Source organism: Carcharhinus amblyrhynchos, chromosome 2, assembly GCF_965287045.1.
Source record: "Carcharhinus amblyrhynchos chromosome 2, sCarAmb.v2.hapA, whole genome shotgun sequence".
Lineage (NCBI taxonomy): Eukaryota > Metazoa > Chordata > Chondrichthyes > Carcharhiniformes > Carcharhinidae > Carcharhinus > Carcharhinus amblyrhynchos.
The window spans coordinates 71,123,229-71,144,582 of NC_137325.1; the positions used below are offsets into that span (position 1 = coordinate 71,123,229).

The 21,354-nt window shown below is 41.1% G+C and overlaps 1 protein-coding gene across 2 annotated transcripts in view; it reads left to right on the forward strand.

The window, feature by feature from the left end:
- Nucleotides 1-21,354, forward strand: part of agmo (alkylglycerol monooxygenase) — a 306,229-nt gene that overhangs the window by 192,019 nt on the left and 92,856 nt on the right. For both annotated transcript variants that reach the window (XM_080216539.1, XM_080216531.1), the window contains exons 5-8: nt 1,793-1,888; nt 8,184-8,250; nt 15,811-15,876; nt 21,216-21,295. In XM_080216539.1, the coding sequence (XP_080072665.1) occupies nt 1,793-1,888; nt 8,184-8,250; nt 15,811-15,876; nt 21,216-21,295 (309 nt within the window). The remainder of the gene's footprint in view (nt 1-1,792; nt 1,889-8,183; nt 8,251-15,810; nt 15,877-21,215; nt 21,296-21,354) is intronic.

The following is a 21,354-nucleotide window of genomic DNA, read 5'->3' on the forward strand; positions in this document are numbered from 1 at the left end:
CCCATTTTAAAAGGTTTGATTTTAAACAGTTTCCTGCCTTAGAGACATGATGGTAGACAGAATTAAATAGCAAATACTTTTTTTTAAACTTCTGAATTCTTTTAAATTAAAGGACCAGTTATTTAAATACCCAGGCAATTTAACAATTCCAATGGGTTTATCCATTTTTATGCACATTAATGTCAACTTTTAACAATTTCAAAGGGCATCTTTCTTCTCCCAATAGTGTACCTGGACCTATCTCGAAGGGGGACCTTGACCTCTCCCGAATGGCTACCTCGACCTATCCTGAAGGGATGCCTGGATCTATCCCAAAAGAGTACCCGGACCTATCTAAAAGGGGTACCTTAACTTATCCCAAAAGACCTTAAGACATAGGAGTAGAATTAGGCTACCTGGCCCATTGAGTCTGCTCCGCCATTCAACATTGTTGATATTTTTCTCAACCCCATTCTCCTGCCTTTTCCCCATACCCCCTGATCCCCTTATCAATCAAGAACCTATCTATCTCTGTCTTAAAGACACTCAATGACCTGGCCTCCACAGCCTTCTGTGGTAAAGAGTTCCACAGATTCACCACTCTCTGGCTGAAGAAGTTCCTCCTCATCTCTGTCTTAAAGATCCATCCCTTTTAGCCTGGGGTTGTGCCCTCTGGTTCTAGTTTTTCCTACTAGCGGAAACATCCTTCCAAATCGGTACCCACTCCTATTCCAAATGGGTACCCGCTCCTATCCCAGATGGGTTCCTGGACCTATCCAAAAGGTTGCTGTACCTGTCTAAATAGCCTTGGCAGCTTTAGATCTTTACCTCATCTAAATCCATAAATTGTGTTTTTGACTTTCCACTAACAAAAATTAGATCTGTTTGAACCATGAAGCATGGATGTGCAAAGTAAAATCCATCCCAACAACCCCCCTCCCACTCTTCCCCCACTCATCACCAACGGCAGAAAAGGTGCATGCTGGATTCTGGAATGGGACTTCATGAATCATGACTCTGGTACAATTTTGGCTAAATCGGAGAACTTTCCTTCAGAAAATTCAGGCCCAAGTCGTCTTATTCCACTCCAGTTGAGCAGCAAACTAAAGCCTGTAAAGAGGGCAGGCCTGTCTCTTCAAACCCCATCCTTCTGAGCTGAAAGCAAAGGGTACTTTAGTGTGCACACATAAAAGTTGCCTCTTCAACCTCACCCCTGAATAAAGAATTGTATTTTAGGTGAAGATCAAAAGCAACCCAGTCTTCCACACCACTAAGCAGAAACAGGACAAGGGGAGAGAAAAGCATCACTTCACCCCCCCCGCAGTGGAAAACATATCCAGGTTTATGTGAGTGAAGGGCTCATCCACCCCTAAACAATCTCTAAGAGAAAATTACAGGGCCAGTTCCCAACTAGCCCAGCAAAGAAATAAATAGATAGGTTGGTGCAGACTTGATGGGCTGAATGGTCTCCTTGTCCACTATATAGATTCAATGAATCTATGAATAATTTCTGCATAATATCCACCAACTAGTTTCAATTCCCCCAAATACTCCCTCCGTGCTTGCTAACCTTTGACAGCCTTGCCTGCTGTTGAAGCTTGCTATGTGCCCAACTCCATTTATTACAAAGAGGCAACTTTACCCATTACAGACTTATTCTCACTCAGTGAGCAATGCTGCAGGGGGTTTGTCTGTTCCTAACAAAGAATGAGCTCAGGTATGATCTTGTAACTGCTTGAGGAGTACCTGTGTATATTATTAACCTTTTTTTAAAAAAACTGTTTGACTTCATACAATGTTTCTTTTCTTCCAGGTCTTTAACCTTCCAATGGCACTCTGCATTCCTCCCTCAGTTTTTGCTGTACATATTCAATTTAACCTGTTGTTTCAGTTCTGGATTCATACTGAGGTAACTCTCTGTATTAGTTATAAATATCTTTTAAATATTGTTGTTTTTTGTAAGACTGGTATCCTTTTGTAATTGTGTTTGTGCAGTCTCATGGTGCAGGTCATATAAGATAGGATGCTTAATGGGAATGAGTTTTAAGGCTTTCAAAATACATGTAGGTTGGAATTTTACTGCCCCGCCTGCCACAGGAATCAGAGCGACGAGGGGCAGAGAATAGAAAGGTCTTTTGACCTCAGGTGGGATTTTATGGTTTCGGGGTGAGCGAGGCTATAGAATCCCGTATTTTCCAATGAATGTGTTTGTTTATTAACAGAAAATATATACAACTTAATAAATCAAGAAGTGAAGTATCCAGTTTCTTTTTGATCATCGCTTTGACAAATTAAAGGAAAATGCAACTCTAAATGCGCCAGTGTGGGTCCTAGAATTTTCAGGCAATAATGAGTATTCGAGACAAAATGGATTATTGACAAATTAAGAAGTCTTGTGTCAGCAATTGTGGGTGTGATTCATTCACTGGGAGTGAGATTACAGAGCACTCCACTGTGCTGTGGAAGCTCCAGGTGATACTGGGAGGAGGGGAGCAGCTGGGATTTATTTTGTTTTCAATTTTGGCAATTTTTGAGCTGACATTCATATTAAAATGCTGATACTTTGTGAAGAGAAATAAGGGTCCATATACACAGATTATTAAAATGGAATATTAGCCTGTATAACTGGAGGATGCAAATATTAAAGGGAGGAAGGTTTGCTGTACCCATACAACATCCTGGTTAGACCATATCTGGAATACAACACACAGTTCTGGGCAACAAACTTCATATGTTCGAGGAGATTCCTCAGAATGCTGCCAGCTTCAAATGTTGGATTATAAGGAGGGATTATTCCCTGAAATATAAAGGATTAAGCAGTGAACTGATCAATGCTTTTACGCTTTTGGGAGCAACTGATGAGGAAGTTAAGGAGAAACCATTTGTGGTAGGATAGGATAGTGATGGAGTTGAAGACAAGGGACGTGACCTTAAAATCAGAGCCATAGAGATTGGAGAAGCTGGGACTGTTGTGCTATGGTTAAGTAGAGACGTAATAATGGTATTCAAAATGATGAGGGATTTTGACAGAGGAATTAGGGAGAAATGGTTTCCTTTAGCAAGTCTGTAGTCAGAGGTCATGGGTTCAAAATAATTGTCAAACCAACTGGAGAGGAAATGAAGAGAAACGTTTCCACACGGAGGGCTGTTAAAAAATGAAATGCACCAGCTGAAAGGATGGAGTAATCGGATAGCGTAGGAACATGCAAGAAGCAATTGGATATGTGCTTGAAGAGGTTTAAGTTGCTGAGTTGTGGGGAAAAGAAACTTGGGTGTGGAATGAAATAGGCACTGCAGGACGAATAGCTCCTTTCTGTGCTTTAAGATTCTGTGATTCTAATCTAGTCTGTTCCTTTCAAACTTGATGGAAGTTAATGGAAAGAGAACTTAATAAACTTCTATCCCGTCCTCTATGTGGCAATAGTGTAAATGGGAGAACATGTTGTCCCTCATGTTGCGCACGTACACAAAATAATTTTCGAACTTTGGGCCTTCGTTCCTGTTTATTTTCATTATGTGGCAGAGCAGCAAAGAGGAATTGAACAATACTGATGCCAATGCATTGGAATAATAGTTCTGGAGGTTAGAAGGTTATGGATGAAGGTTTAAGTAGCAGAAAGACACGAAGCCAGGTAATATTATAGAAGGGAAATTAAGCAGTCTGACTGATTGCGAAGGTATGTGATCAGGCATTCAAGCCACTGTGGTAGCACAATGGAAAACATAGTTTTACTTCCATTAATATTTTGATAAAGCATATTGCTTAACAAAATTCAACTCAGAAAGAAAGTAAATATACAAATGTTCAGCATAAGAATGGAGAGCTTGCCCCAAATGAGGGAGCATTCCTGTGCATGGATTACACCCTCTCCCTTACTTGCTGAGCAACAACATATTACACAATCTGATCAGGCCTTATGTAAGCACAGATTGGATAATCCCCACTGCCTATTTTTTGATCCACATTCATGTTTCACCAGGTATTTCACCATGGAAAAGCTCAAAATCTACCTGTAATTAAAGGCAGCATTTTAAAGATGTTTCTGATGATAAATAGGCAATGTGCTTTGATGCACTTGTCACAATATATGATGGTGGTGATATTGAAGAAACTACTGTAATTTACAGTTTGCTTCAAGTACGCCAGCAATTTTCACTTGATTTATTTTCCATTTGATACTTGGCAGTCTTCAGTTTAATGCTACTTTTTTGGAGGGGAAGGAAAGAAAAGCTCTACTGTTAGCTTGATGTTAAGCAATGGTTCATACCCCAACGAGACATTTACGATCTTGGGTGGATAGTTGGGTGAGCCATTTGCAGATTGCCTCTGTTTATGCTGCAGTCCACAAATATTGTTGCTTCTGTCTCTCCATTTGGAAAATTTGGCTTTTTAATATTTATTTAAATATTAAAAAAATGCCTCATCAGATAAGAAAACAGCTGGCTTCATATAAATTGGACCCTGGAATGAATTTCAAAGTTTGAAACTGTCGGCTTTCAGGTCTCCTACAGATCATTCTTCCCATGCAGCTTCCCCCATAGAGTGCAAACACAGAACGTGTGGCCACAAAGTCCATCTGTGTAAATACAAAATACAGTGTGAAACATTGACACTACATCTAGGTGTAATTTAGTGTGCTAATAAAATGTAATGTCACATCCACAGTGACAGCAGCCCAACAATTAATTTTCTGTTGCTTTTCATAGCATATATCAAGGATTTTTTTAAAAAAAATCTGCTTTATATTTTAATAGTTTTCAAGCTACCTTGTGTTATGATCCTAGTTGATCTTACTACTGGCCAAGTCGCTTCTCAGAGTGAAACCAGGCTTAATAGACCCTAATTCTTATTTGTTTTAGAAATCATGGAGGTAAGTTACTGAACAAATTCACGGGAGTCTGATGATGAACTTTTAACATCAAGAATGAAACATTTATTAAACAAGAAAAATGAACTGTATTACACCAGGCAAACCTTTGGAAAGACCTCAATACAAACACAAGGAATGATTCATATATTCACTGTTCCTTCACTCCCAGCTTTATCTTTAGGGATGAATGCAAATTGGAAAGAAAGAACAACTTATTAATCTATCTTGCACCCTAATATTCAGAGTAAGTATAAGATGCATGTGAACCAACTAGAAATGAAATATCACATCCCATGTAAATGACAGATTGACCAAAGTGCCCAGGCAGTACCAGGGTATAGCCTAAGCATGACCCCCTTCCCCTGTGATGGCAGTATTCACCTGTGTGTCCAGCGGATTTTGGTTGTTAGGGGCATATTGTGGAAGACAACTTAATTTGGGGGGGATTATCAGGCATAACACCCTGACAAGCATAAAGTCAGGATTCCTGTTATATTTTTGGTGGGTTTGAGGACAATCAAGCAGAGAAATCCTACTAGTATAAAAGCCATTTCTCAGATCTTCAGGGCTTCACTTCAAGTCTGATCCTCACTGAGCTTTCTTTTAACTTGGAGCCTTTTTGTTTGTTCCTCAACTTTCCTTAACAAGACCAGTCTCTGATTTTGACTCTTGCCACTGTCTGGAACTTTCTTTTGGGACCTCTTCATACTTGTTTGGGACCACCATCTTGGCTTGGGACCTTCTCTCTGTCCCTCTTCCTTTGTCCTGCTCCTTGGGACACCTTCACTGCAATTGCACCCCTATTTGGATCACCTGATCTCCAGTTTCATATCGTTTCACTTTTGTCTTCAAAGCCCAAAGACGTGAAGAACTATTAACTGCACATGTGCAGTCTCTTTCCCGCTGGCAAGTGTGCAGGAGGCCCATGGCCCAATGGGAACTATAGTTCCTGGCCTGCGAACACCTGATCTCTGACATCTAATTAAGGTATAGGAGTTCATCAAACTTAGTGGGGAAAAAAATAGGGGCTGGAATTCTCTGGTCTTGCATGTCCCGCTACCACCGCCAACAAGATTGGAGAATTCGGAGCTCAGCCAAATCGCTGTTCACTGCAGTGGGGCCGGAGAATCACAGCTGCGTGGGAGAGGTCAGAAAATTCCAGCCCAGGTTTCAGCAATTTTACCGGGATCATTGCAGCAGCCGTTCCCTGTTCTTAATATTATTCTGTGGTTCTGTAGATGTCCAAAAAAATGCAAACCTGTTGAGAAAGTCAGTTGCCCAAGCTCCCTTCTCTCACATGCTGATCTTATATAAACTTAAATTCTAAGAACAATCATGAGAATCCTAAAGCTGTGCTTGCTGCGCTGGGGTGAGAATCAGAGTTTGGATGATGACTTAATTGATTAATTCAGCATAGTGCAGCTGTAATAGATAATAATTGTGAATCTAATTTGGATTCTCCCTTGTACATTCAAAACAGTTTGACTGCACCAAACTTGTCCCAAATGTTGAATTCTTAAACACTGAATGTCTTTTGCACAAGTTCTTGATCCAACTATCACAGTAAATGTAAAACCTAACTCATGCATCAAATGTTCCTTCTAATGGGATTTTCTGTGCCCCCCCCCCCACCCTCCCCGACATGTTTTATGGCAGCAGAAGCAACTTGCCATTGACCGCTGATGGGAACTTCCAGTCCCACCAATGTCTGTGGCATTTTGCGTGGCTCGCTGGTCCTGTCACTGAGGAACCCACCACTAGGGTGGACCTTTGATGGAACTGAAAGATCCCGTTGGTGGGAAAGGCATGAAAATCCCACCTTTTTGTTTAATAACATTTCGACCACAATAACCTTTCTTGAATAACTTCACTCAGAATGTTCAGTGGTGGAGTTTCTGATGGTGACCTGCTGGGCTTTCCCTTTGCCCTGAACTCTTCCCAGCAGGCTGAAAATTGAAACCAAGCAGGAAGCAGCTCTTAAATAGCCAAGAAGGGCCTCAACTGGGGTAAAGACAGGCCACCTGGGGCCGCGTAACATTGGGCAGGTAGGTGCGCAGCAGAAAGGTCTTCTAGGGAATTTTATGACCTACCCACCTGCCGGGGACCATAATATTCTGCCCAGGTCTGAATCCAAATGAGGTTTTGCTGTTCGGTTCAGCAAACCTCTGCTTTACCTATTTCCGGCCAGGTGAACCACTCCCCATGCTCTTTCTGCCTTCCCATGGATATTGGAGCCAAGGTGTCATGCAGACTAATTGCATGTTTGCATGTGGACTTTCAAACTGGAATTCAATTTTGATAAGGTTCACCAGACCAATAGAGAGCACATCTGAGAACAACAGCATGTAGTGGTGTTTATTATTAATTCCCTGGGCATGATATACTTTTTAAACCAAGAGTGGAAATGTATTACTATGAACAGTTCATTACATTTTGAGATCTAGGGGCTATGCAAAGTAAATGAGATGTGTAAAATTAAACACATTTGGACCTTGTTTTTATCAAATGCAGGTACAGAGGTCCCAAAACAAAATTTATGGCCATTGTCAATCAAAGCAATGTTTAATAATATAATTCTTTTGAACTGAAAGAAGACTTCAAATTGTATTTGATGGAGTCCGTGCTGCTTATAGATCTCAAGCTTTCAATACTGAATTCTAAGAATTGCTGGATAGAGCCCAACCAATTCTTGACTGTCATTATTTTTGACATTAAATTTCTCATAAAGAAATCATCCTTTTCTCAGTCAGGTAATGATTTTCATGATGTATATATTGCTTTCTAGACAACCTCTTTGTTCTTGTACAAATATCTAAATATTATTAAGAAAACTGAACAAAACCACTAGATTCAAACGGACTTCTGTCTTGTTAAATGTGTATTTTTTCTGATTGTCTCGAAACCTGCCAGCAGACACCTTCCAGCTTATTTATTGAACAACTTTGAAATTATTGTAAAAATATACCACTTTTAGAGAATGGTTTGAAAGAAACTACAGCAACCATCCAGAAAATGCTGAGTGGCTCCGGGACTTCCACACATTGAGCATATCATCTAAATCACAGACTAAACTTGCCTTCTACCTTGCTATTTCCTTTAAAATAAAACAGTTTTAATTAGCAGGCTGTTCAGGGATATTCGGTTTAAATAAAACTCAAAATAGTCCTTATGGTAGCTATTACAATGTGATGTTATTATTTTAACATCTGCTTTTCTGTCATTTTGAGTTTTAAAATAAAATTGTTTCCTAATCCCTTGAGCTGGCTGTGGGTAGTTATTTTTCGATTTTGGCATTAAAGCTCAGTGTTAAATGGTTTCCTGACTCTGTTGCAGATAATTGGTAACCTTGGGCCTCTGGAACTGATCCTCAACACACCCAGTCACCACAGAGTCCACCATGGTGAGTCTGCTTCGATAGAATGGACTCCTGTCTTGTTAAATGTGTAGCTTTTCCGGCTGTCTAGAAAGCTGTCAGCAAACATCTTCCAGGTTATTTTCTTATATTGAACAGCTTTGAAATTATTCCAAAAATGTACTGTTCTGAGAGAACTTAATTCCAATTGAATAATAACAATTTTCAAGAATTTTGTGTTTAAAGCAAGGATTATGTTTGGATCAGGATGTTGTAAATTGTGTACCAGAAGTAGGCAGCTTATAAAATATTGCATCATAAATATTTATCCAGCAATTTGATTTTAACAAAGTTCATTAAAAGCTGTTCAAGTTTTTTCACTCATATTTTTGAATTCTGAAAGCAACCTGCTGTTGACCCAATTAGATTCGTCACTGTGTTACCAATATTTATTGTGCTGACAATGTGAAGCATTAAAAAGCAGATTATTGAGCAATGTTTTTCCTTGATTCAAGAATTATACAGAATAAGTAGTAATTTGGGCCCAATTCAGAGCAGCATGGTGGCACAGTGGTTAGCACTGCTGCTTCATAGCGCTGGGAACCCAGGTTCAATTCCCAACTTGGGTCATTGTCTGTGCAGAGTCTGCAAGTTTTCCCTGTGTCTGCACGGGTTTCTTCTGGGTGCTTCAGTTTCCTGCCACAGTCCAAAAGTATTCTGGTTAGGTGCATTGGCCGTGCTAAATTCTCCTTCCGTGTACCTGAGTAGGCACCGTAGTGTGGTGATTAGGGGATTTTCACAATAACATCACTGCAATGTTAATATAAGCCTATATGTGGCTAATACATAAACTTTAAGTCGACGTTTATCACAAACTTCACAATCAGCATAATTTAATACTGTTTTGTGTTCCATCATAAGATTTGTATAACTGATGCTCAAGCAGTATAAAGTAAATTTGAACCAAATCTGTAGCAACTTGGAAGATACTTATTTCAATTTTACCATTACCAAAATATCCTTTGCTACTGTTCCTGTATCCAACAGGATTATTTTAACATTCTTTGACAACGTACCTTATGGAGGGCCATTGTCCCATAATAAGCCTCCAATTTGGACAACCATGCTACAACTATAAAAGAAAGGAAAACATGAAATAATATCTAGCAGACATTTATTTTTCAAATGGCCAAATTCCATTTCGGTAAATATTGGCCCCTATAAACAGGGTGAGCTTGAAATATTGGAATACCATTAAATACATGTTCCAAATTGGGACATGGAAAAGATGTATTTAGTATTTTGTTTCTTGATTCAGATGTGAGGAGAATAATTATTCTATTTAAAACACTAATTAAACATCAGACTTCAAGTTCAAAGTTTTAGAGCATAATAGCATTATGCAGCCTGAATACTGGGAGCGATGAACTGATGGATTAAATGGAATGTGCATGTGTTACTTTATCAATGTATGCAGTCACATACTTGCTCGCATGTAAACAGACATGTACGTTAATTTACACGCATACACTTGATTCTTCAGTGCATTTACATGCTTGTGCACCTGCATGCCCATATTAACAGCTGTTACATTTTAGCAGTGCTGCTAAAAAATAAACCTGTTGAAATAAAGTCTGCAGACACTTGTAATATCAAATCGCAGCTGTAATTACCTCCAAAAACATGGCCTTGGAATATAATCACTGTACTATAAGCATGAGCATCAGTTCAAAAACTTGAATTCCAAATAAACCAAATTGACGACTTCTGAGCAATTCAGTTGGAAAAAAGATTTACGACTCGATAGAGATTTAAAAGAGTCTGTCTTTTTAATGAATACCATTCACTTGGCTGAGCCATTGGACAGACAAAACCAAGTGTAGCCTTCAAGTGAAAGGGTTGAGATGGTGGTGGATAATTAGGCGAGTTATTAAAGTTATACATTCGGTTTGTATTTTAGATAGTTCTTTGATACATAGGATTGCATTAATTTTCTGGGCTCCTGAGGCTGGACTGCAGGCGGGTAAGTCCATAAATTTCTGCCGCTGGCCCATGAGCCAGTTTGTTGGTGTGGTCGTGTCGCCATCCATTTCATGGAAGTCAGATCAGGGTGGCATAGCTATCTGGGCTAGTCACTTGAGTGAAACACGTGACCTACTAAGACCCCTCTCCCGTACCAACTGGAAAATTCAAGTTGGGAGGCAGGTCCCTTGCTGAGGCCAAAACATAGCCAAAGAAAGAAAGCAGCCGATCAGGGAGAGGATAGGGGAAGAGGGGGCAGATTTTAGAGGAGTAGAATTCCATTTTATTACTTCTGCTACAGCCAGCTTACAAATGGCTGCAGGCTGCCCTATGGTTGGGGATTGTCTGGAAGCTTTGGCTATTTCAAAGTTGCGAATTTAAAAAGTGCTGAGAGGGTGGTTCCATCTTGAGGTACCCTCTGTCTCTTCACTGCCCAGCAAACACAACTCCTCCAGTGCTGGAAGGCCTGCTATTATCACTCACGCTTGAATTGAATTGGCCATTCAGTCATAAATCAGGCAATGCATGTCACGTATGATGTGCCTGGCTGGCACTAGAAAATTATTGTGACATTGGCATCCCAACCCCAGAACAGAACTCAGCCCCCAAAAAAATGGAAAAACAGCATTGTGCTTAAACTGGGCAGAGTGGTAATGACCATAGATGGGGGTGAAGAAGGACAGATATGAGGGACTGAAAGGAAAGAGTATAGGGGCAGAGAGGGTAATAAAACATAGAGTGGAGGGGGGTAGGACTGGGGTCAGGGAAGTGAAAACAGAGCAACTGCTTCAGCAGAGCAAAGTGTCAAGAATGTATGGATCATTCTGAAACTGCATTCCACTCTGTTGATCTAGTCTTCTCGGGGGAAATGGGTGGTTATGGTGTAAACTCAGCTTTCCCACACTCTGATTTTGGTTGCATTGGCAATGGGGAGCGAGGCTTCCTCCAGTAAGTCCAATGTAAATAATAAAATATTGCTTCTTTCCCACCAGTTCCTGGTGCACATTGGCCATGAGATGTAATTTGGAGGTAGGTCATGACCGCATCCCAAAGGGAAAAGAAAGACAAAAATGTTTGGATTTTAGACATCGTCACATGTACTTTGGATGTTTTCTAAATTTGTCAAGATTTAAAAAGAAACAAACTATGATACAATGTGCAATGACTGACCCCAGGAGACAGATAAACCTTGCTTCAATCCCTACCTTGTAAATTCCAGATAGTTTATTGTTTAATCTCATCCCTCCTATGCAAACCATAGTTTGGTACAAACACATACATCAGGCTTGTCTAAGGTATTGCCTATGGCCATATATAGAACATAGAACATTACAGCACAGTACAGGCCCTTCGGTCCTTGGTTCCACTGGTCGGTGCAACATCAATGTTATCCATATGCCTATCCGCTGACCATTTGAACGCCCTTAAAGTTGGTGAGTCCACAACTGCTGCAGGCAGGGCATTCCATGCCCTTACTACCCCCTGAGGAGAGAACCTACCTCTGACATCTGTCCTATAATTACCACCCCTTAATTTAAAGCTATGTCCCCTCGTGTTAGCCGTCACCATCCGAGGAAAAAGGCTCTCACTATCCACCCTATCTAACCCACTGATCATCTTGTATGCCTCAATAAGGTCACCTCTCAACCTTCTTCTTTCTAACGAAAATAACCTCAAGTCCCTCTGCCTTTCCTCATAAGACCTTCCCACCATACCAGGCAACATCCTGGAAAACCTCCTCTGCACCCTTTCCAATGCCTCCACATCCTTCTTATAATGCTGCGACCAGAACTGTATGCAATACTCCTAGTGCAGCTGCACCACAGTTTTGTACAGTTGCAACGTGACCTCACGGCTCCGAAACTCAGCCCCTCTACCAATAAAAGCTAACACACCGTATGCCTCCTTAACAACCTTATCAACCTGGGTGCCAACTTTCAGGGATCTGTGCACATGTACACAAGATCTCTCCGCTCATCGACACTACCAAGAGTCCTTCCATTTGCCCTATATTCTGTACTCCTGTTATTCTTACCAAAGTGAATCACCTCACGCTTTTCTGCATTAAACTCCATTTGCCACATCACAGCCCAGCTCTGCGGCTTATCTATGTCCCTCTGCAAACTGTAACATCCATCCTTACTGTCTACAACTCCTCCGACTTTGGTGTCATCAGCAAAGTTACTAACCCATCCTTCTACACCCTCATCTAGGTCATTTATAAAAATGACAAACAGCAGTGGCCCCAAAACAGATCCCTGAGGTACACCACTTGTAACTGAACTCCAGGTTGAATATTTCCCATCAACCACCACCCTCTGTCTTCTATCAGCTAGCCAATTCCTGATCCAAACTGCTAAATCACCCTCAATCCCATGCATCTGCATTTTCTGCAGTAGCCTACCATGGGGAACCTTATCAAACGCTTTACTAAAATCCATATACACTATGTCAACTGCCTTACCCTTATCCACCTCTTTGGTCACCTTTTCAAAAAACTTGATAAGGTTTGTGAGGCACGACCTACCTTTCACAAAACCACGTTGACGCTCCCTAATCAATTTATTTCCCTCTAGATGATTATAAATCCTATCCCTCATAATTTTTTCCAAAACTTTGCTGACAACAGAAGTAAGGCCCACTGGTCTATAATTCCCAGGATGATCTCTACTCCCCTTCTTGAACAAGGGGACAACATTTGCTATCATCCAGTCTTCCAGCACTATACCTATAGCCAATGACGACATGAAGATCAAAGCCAAAGGCTCTGCAATCTCCTCCCTAGCCTCCCAGAGAATCCTAGGGTAAATCCCATCCGGCCCAGGGGACTTATCTATTTTCATAGTCTCAAGAATTGCTAACACCTCCTCCTGAAGTACCTCAATCCCATCTAGTCTAAAAGACTGTTTCTCAGTATTCTCCTCGACTACATTGACTTTTTCCTGCGTGAATACTGACGAAAAATATTCATTTAGTGTCTCTCCTATCTCTTCAGGCTCCACGCACAACTTCCCACTACTGTCTCTGACTGGCCCTAATCTTGCCATCCTCACTGTCTACAACTCCTCCAACTTTGGTGTCATCAGCAAAGTTACTAACCCATCCTTTTACACCCTCATTTAGGTCATTTATAAAAATGACAAACAGCAGTGGCCCCAAAACAGATCCCTGAGGTACACCACTAGTAACTGAACTCCAGGTTGAATATTTCCCATCAACCACCACCCTCTGTCTTCTATCAGCTAGCCAATGCCTGATCCATTTATTCCTGACATATCTATAGAAAGCTTTAGGGTTCTCCTTGACCCTATCTGCCAAAGTCTGCAAAAGATATGGCCCACGGAATTCCCCCATAAGACAGTTTTCAAAGTTCTTGTCAACCAGCTGAGTTTCAATGCAGGTTTTGGGTTGGAGCTGCTTCTCCAATCACATGCTGTTTCTCTCCTGTGTGCTGATTAGGTGACTAGTGAGCCTATTGCAGCAAATGAGGGAGAGAAACAGTCTCTCCTTGGTGGAGCAGTGAACAGTGTGCTGAAGGCTGGTGGACAAGGAAAGCAAAGGATAAAGTTAGGGCTGGAGCCAAGTGATGGTGGCTCATTGGGAATGGAGGGAGACAACGGCTTTGGGGCTAGGTAGCAGGCCAGGGTTGGCAAAGTCACACTGGGTCATGTGTGCGCATGTTAGGGTGACGAGATGAATTAGTGAGAGTGCGTGTGAGTCTGTTTTGCACCAGTCTCCTTGCCCTCACTCACTCTCACCACTCTGCACGCATAAATCCACATACTCCCACCCACATACACTGATAATTTTTGTTGCTTATTCTTTTTAACTCAACAATTTACTGCTACAACGCTGCTTTAAGTTTGATCAGCAATTGTTTCTCTCCTTTAAAAACCTCAGGGCGGTAAGGTCATGTCAGTCAATTGGAGTGATGAGTCAGTAAGATTGTGCAAGAGGCGAGAAGTCATGTTCAAACCTGATTTCTTGCCTCTCGTGATATTACCAGCCTGGGCATGAGGCTGATTTAAATATTAATTTTCTCATTTTAATGTTGTTAGTTAGTCCGGGATGTAATCGTCCAGTCTCACTTGCCTTAACAACCTTAAATCTGTTTATTCTCTAATGGTTAAAGAAGTTCAGACTATCCTGTTCATGCACAATCTCAAAGTTTGCTGAGGGCACAAGAGTGGGAAAGTTGGCAAGCAGTGATAGGAACAGCAAAAGACTGGGGAACATTAACTGGTCAACACTGAGTGGGCAACTCAATATACTTTATTTACATTAAACAATCTATTACAGAGAGGAAAAACTGGGACTGACAATATTTAATTAATGGAGGGATGCTCTCTTCAAGAAATGAAGGAGACAGAAAATAGGAAGCTACAACCTAATTAGCTGAACATAAAGAAAATGCACAAATTCATTATTAAGATCTGCAAAAATCTCAGTGCTGTCAGGCAGAGTCAACTGGCTTTGTAAAAGGGAGGTCATGTTTGACTATTAGAGTTATTTGAGGAAGTAATAAGCAATGTGGATAAAGGGGAACCTGTAGATGCATGTACTTGAATTTCCAGAAGGCATTTTTATGTAGTAACATTAAAAGTTACTACACAAAATAAGAGCTTGTGATGTAGGGGTAACGTATTAGCATTGATAGTGGATTGGTTAGCTAACAGGAAATAAAGAGTCTGGATAAGTGGGTCATTTTCTGGTTGACACGACATAATGAGTAAAGTGCCATAAGGATCAGTGCTGGGGCATCCACAATTTGCAATTTATAATCAATGTATTGGATGAAGAGACAAATGTATTGCTGCTAAATTTGTTGATGACATAAACTTAGGTAGAAAAGTAAGTTCTGAAGAGGACATAAGGAGTCTGCAAAGTGATTAATCTATAGATTAAGTGAGTGGGCAAAAATTTGGCAGATGCAATAAAATGTGGGAAATGAGAACATGTCCACTTTGGCAGGAAGAAATGAAAAGCTGCATGTCATCTAGATCGAGAGACTGCACAACACTGAGATACAGAGTGACCAACATAAGATCCTGAAGGGACGTGATAGGGTGGATGCTGAGAAAATGTTTCTCCTAATGGGAGAGACTAGAATTAGGGGGTACAGTTTAAAAACAAAGGGTCTCCCATTTAAGGTGGAGGTGAGGAGAACTTTTTTTCCTCTCAGAAGGCCGTGAGTCTGTGGAACTTCCTTCCCCAGAGAATGATAGAGGTAGAATCATTGAATATTTCTAAGGCACAAGTCAGTATTCTTGACTAACAGGTGTCAGTTGGCAGGAAAGTGAAGTTGAGGCCACAGTCAGGTCAGACATGAATGATGGTGCAGGACTTAGATTTGGAAAATCCAAGCCCAGAAGCTAAATCTAATTGTGAAGTGATGAGTTACACAGATGCTTATTTGTATTGTATCAGTGTGAATTCCATTCATTTTAATTGATTGTTGGGAGAAGGGAAAGGTTCTGGATAATAGAAAGGAGAACCCATCACTATTTGTTTTTCTGCTTATTTGTGACATAGCGCACAAATCCAAGTGTTAAATAATTTGTGATTCTCTGCTGACCCTTTTTTCAGGACGGAACAAATACTGCATTGACAAGAATTATGCTGGAACCCTTATCATTTGGGACAGGATTTTTGGTAAGTAGCCGAGAGTAGTCTGATTTGATAAAAAATGAGAGTTTCTCAAAGGCGATTCAGTAAGGCAGCGTACAAAGATACTGACCTTTAACAGATATTCATTTCAACCGATGCTGTATTTGAATGTAGTGCATAGTAAGACAGTTGAAAGCAGCTACTGAGAAACATCCCACTTAATTGAAGCTCATAAGGGCCATAAAAGTTAAATGGGTTGCAGCATTCTTGCACTGCAGTTTCCCTCTTTCCCCATCCCAGTCCAGTATATTTCATTCTGCGGAGCTGGATAAAATGCAGAGAATGGATGTAAAAATGTCAACACACATAGTGGGGAGTATTCTCTTGGGGGTGATTTCCATAAACTTTCCAAGGCCGCACTAAGGCACCCGGCCTAGTCACTGGTTCCATATCCAGAATCCCACAGGAACCATTCTTCTGCCAAATGCTCCACATTACTCAAACCCCTCAGACGGAACAAGTTGAGACTGAGAGAATTAACATAAAATGTATAATGAATAAAATGATGACAAGCAAATATAAAGAAATTATATTAGGGGGAAAAAAGAATGAAGTACTATAAAAAAAATTCTTAAGCTTGATTTGCTTTTGCATTTTTAAGAATGTTTGTGGCATGCCATCTCATTACAGGTGGGAAGTGTAAGCAAAGTGTAATAAGTTAATTTTGGACAGTTTCCATTATAAATGTGGATGGGAGTGAGGAGAACTGGAATATTATATCTCTGACTTTTAGTGTTAAATCACCATTGGAGAAACACGTTTCAGGTTATGATTTTAGGTGCCCAGTTTTACACAGATGTACGCTGGCTACCAAATTGGAAGTTGGCAAAGTCTAGGTGTTCAGAGTGTCTCCTCAAAATGACCATTGGCAACCAGCAGAAAAGGGTCTTACTGATGCTTGCAGGACCTCAATCAAAATTGGTCAGAAAATTAGCAAAGTATGGCCCACAGATGCTCCACCCAATAGTTCCAGGTCTTCAGCAACCTAATCAGCAGCCCTTAAAGAGGCTTTTGGTCTTCTGGAGGCTGCTACAAATAGGAGAAGGAAAATTATTAATGCTTGGACAAGCAGGAGTTGCAGTTTGTCTGACCATTGACTTTAGGATTGCACCGCTTAATATCATGCCAAAAACTGGTGCATAGGAACAAGAGTTCACTATTCATCTCCTAGCGTCAGTTCTATCAGATTATAGCTGATTTGCAGCTCCACTTCATGTACCTGACTTGGTTCCAAAATCTTTAATAACCTGGGACTGGATTTTAGGCAGTTTGTCATGGCAGGAACTATGACAACTGGACACTTAATCATGGGAGAGAAACCCTGTCAACTCCCAGTGGCCGGAAGGCTTCCCCCAGTGAAGTCAGAGGGTGGATAGGACTGTTACAGGATTCCCAGCATCAGTGTCAGGATGTCAATTAGGATAATAATTAATGAGCTAAGTGACAACTATTATAGCCAAGCCCACCACAATTTAATGGAGAACTGAATTGCGAGGTAGGTCCCCAGGTGGCCAATTTATGCCTGAAGAATATGATTCCATTGGACTTCTGGAGCTTATTGGAGTTCCCTACCAGTTCTCCAATTATTAGGCATGATCCCTGACAAGTTTGTGACCCTTGTCTATCAAAAATCTATCAAACTCAAGTTTGGAAATTTTTAATGGACATAAAAAGTGAAAATATAAAGTGAAAAATGGAGGTGAAAATATAAAAATAAGGACCAAGTTCATGACTTTGATTTTTTTAAGATGGTTTTAAAGTGGACAAAAGGGGAAGGGAACCTAGAACTTCTAAAATTCGTAACATGGGGCCTTGTGACTGAGAGTCTCCTGTCAATGGTAGCGTAAAGGATGGAATGCAGGTGAGAGCAGGGTCAAGGCAAGGAGAGTTTGCATGGAACTAAGTTAGACAGTTGTAAGGCTGGAGGAGGTTACAACGATATGGAGGAACAAGGTGTGAAAGGATTTAAACACAAAGATGTCAATTTTAAATTTGAGGCTTCGAGAGACAGGAAGTCAATAGGCAAATGTGGACAAGGGCATACTTGAGACTTGGTGCAGGATAAGCTACATGCATTAATGTTATTTGGTATTTGTAGAGGGTGTATGATGAGAGGCTGATATGGAAAATATTGTCACCTCCAGGTTCAACTAATATCCATGCAGGAGATAAGATCAGATGAGGGACAAATCACAGGATGACATGGTGGCACAGTGGTTAGCACAGCTGCCTCACAGAGCCAGGGACCCAGGCTTGATTCCTGGCTTTGGTCATTGTCTGTGTAGAGTCTGCATAGTCTCCCCATGCCTGCATGGCCTTCCTCCAGTTTCCTCCCACAGTCCAAAAGACGCTCTGATTAGATGTATTAGCCATGCTAAATTCTCCCTCGTATTCAAACAGGCGTCGCACTATTGCAACTAAAGGATTTTCACAGTAACTTCATTGCAGTGTTAATGTTAGCCTACTTGTGACACTAATGAATAAACTTAACCTTGATAATGTTATGGAGGAGAACATTCGTGGTTGTTGTAATAGAGAGAATATAGGGTCGTGAATTCAACCTCTGGTTGAATAGCATTCTAAGGATGTGAAGAGTCTGGTTCACCTTGAGATGGTGGTTGGAAAAGGGGATGGAATTGGTGCTGAGAGTTTACTTATTTGGACTTAAACTTTTAAATTATTGGGTCAAATTTTCATTCTCAGCCAGGAATGAAGATTTTAACTTTAACTCAACATTTTAAAAATATTTAATGATTTGAAAAAAAAACATGCTTTATTTCAGCCACATTATACAACTTCACAGTTTTTCAAAGGCCTCTGTTATTGGGCTGTGACTCTTGGCTAACAAGCTGACTGTGTAGTCTTGGTAGAGAGACACAAGGGTCATGTTGAGAGGAAAGGTAGAGGAAAAAGGGAAAGAGATTAGAAAGATGGAGGTGAAACAGACAGAGGGGAAGGGTGGGTGGAGACTATAGCAGAAGAAGGAATGGCAGGAGAAAGTTGATGAAAGGAGGATACAGTCAGAGGATGTAACAGGTGGACAGGATTTAAGAAAGGAAGTAGATATGTGGAGATGATGAAAGTGGATGTAATGAGAATAAGAAAATGCATGGGAGTCAATAGGATTAAGGAGGTGGGATGGAAGAAAGGGGAAAGTGGACTGGCATGAGAAGACAAAGCAGGGTATGTGATTGCCAGGATGGTTTAGAATCCATAAGAATTCCCAAAGTGCAGAAGAAGGCCATTCGGCCCATCAAACCTGCACTGACAACAATCCCACTCCGGTCATATCCCCATAACCCCATTTATTTACCCTACTAATCACCCTGACATCTCCTAACACCAAGGGGAAATTTAGCATGGCCAATCAACCTAAACCACCCAGTTTTGGACATAGGACGAAATCAGAGTACCCGGAGGAAAACTGCACAGACATGGGGAAAATGTGCAAACGCTACATAGACAGTGACCCAAGCCAGGAATCGAACCTGGGTCCCTGGCACTGTGAGGCAGCAGTGGTAACCACTGTGCCACCATGCCACCCCCTGTTTGAAAGGTTAATGAACAATGATAGCAAGGGGATATTGGGACAGTGAGTGGCATGAATTATCTTGTGATCTGTCTTAGCTTCTTCCTTCACCCAGCCAACCCAAAACACAACACAGGTGCTGGCATTCTGGTTGAATACCTCCTCCCAGCCACAGAGCCAACCTGAGACCTAGTCAGCTACCACACATGATGCAGAAAGAAAACCACCCCCTTCAACAACCCCACAGATTCTTTGCTGTTCTGCTTGAATCTATCCAATAACTAGTACCTCAGCAGGATTATGACTTTATTTTATGTTGCACCACAACATTTAAATTTGCTACTTGAAAGAAAAAAACAGAAACAAACAAAGGAAGGAAAGAAAGAAAGTTAAAGGAATAGCAGTACAAAGGCAACAGACAGATGGGACAAAGGTGGCATAGTCATTAAACCTTCCACATGCAGACACCTTGTAGGCACATACATCATTATTCACGTTTTCCTGCTCCAGTTATACACTCAGCCAGGGAAAAGAAATTGAGGCCATAGATCAGAGGGGGTTGCACTCGTTTAAAAAAAAAACTTGCACTTTTTGGAGGTTGGGGTGATTCGTGCCATGAAGGGATGTGCATAATCAAAAGACACCAGCAAGACTGACTCCCCAGATATCTTGCCACCATTTTTGAAAGACAGCCCAACCTCCAGGCAACCCTGCAGTGCATACAACCTCCTACTCACCAGCAAAAAGACGCCCTATTTGCTGGTATCAGCCACCCCCAATCCCCCTCCTCAAACCTCAATCACTGCTACCAGCGGATGCCACAAAAGTTTACAGACCCTGTTATAGGTCACCAGAGACACCCTCCCACTTTTAGGCTCCTGCTCTCATACCCTGCCCTTCAGGCCACCACTCTCATGCAACTTTTATACTCCATGCCCCATCCAATAAGGGCAAGCATGCCACATGCCCCCTTCACCATCTTTTCCACCTGTGCTGCCACCTTTAAGGATCTACGGACTTGTACACCCAGATCCCTATACTCCTGATGGTTCTGCCATTTATTGTATAGCTCCCCCTGCATTAGATCTACCAAAGTGCATCACTTTGTATTTATCTGGATTAAATTTGATCTGCCATTTCTCCACCCAATTTTCCAGCCTATCTATATCCTGCTGTATTTTCTGACAATGTTCATCACCACCCACAACTCCAGCAATCTTTGTGTCCGCAAACTTACTAATCAGACCAGCTACATCATCTTCCAAATCATTTATATACATCATAAACAGCAGAGGACCCAATACAGAGTCCTGCAGAGCGCTACTAGTCACAGGCTTCCAATCAGATAAAGACCCCACCGCTGCTACCCGCTGTCTTCTATGGCCAAGCCAGTTCTGTACCCATCTAGCTAGTTCACCTTTGATCCCTTGAGATTTAATCTTTTGTACCAGCCTGCCATGAGGGACCTCGTCAAATGCTTCACGAAAATCCATGTAGATGACATCCACGGCCCTTCTCTTGTCAATCGTTTTTGACACCTCAAAATCTCAACCAAATTTGTGAGGCAAACCATGTTGCTTATCGCTAATGAGACTATTCAGTTCTAAATGTGTATAGATCCTATCTCTAAGAATCTTCTCCAACAATTTCCCTACTATGGACGTCAAGCTCACTGGCCTATAAGTTAATGTAATGAAGTTTGCTTTCTATTAATATGTGGAGAATCAGGCAGAATGTTGCATGTATGTAGACCAAGAACTCTTACCTTACCAGTATTTTTCATTTGATGAAACAGGGACCTTTGAACCAGAGAATGAGAAAGTGATCTATGGCTTGACTCACCCACTCAATGCATTTGAACCGTTGTGGGTTCAGGTACCTATATTCTGAATTTGGGATAAATATTTACCGTGTTGTTAAATTTATATGTAAAG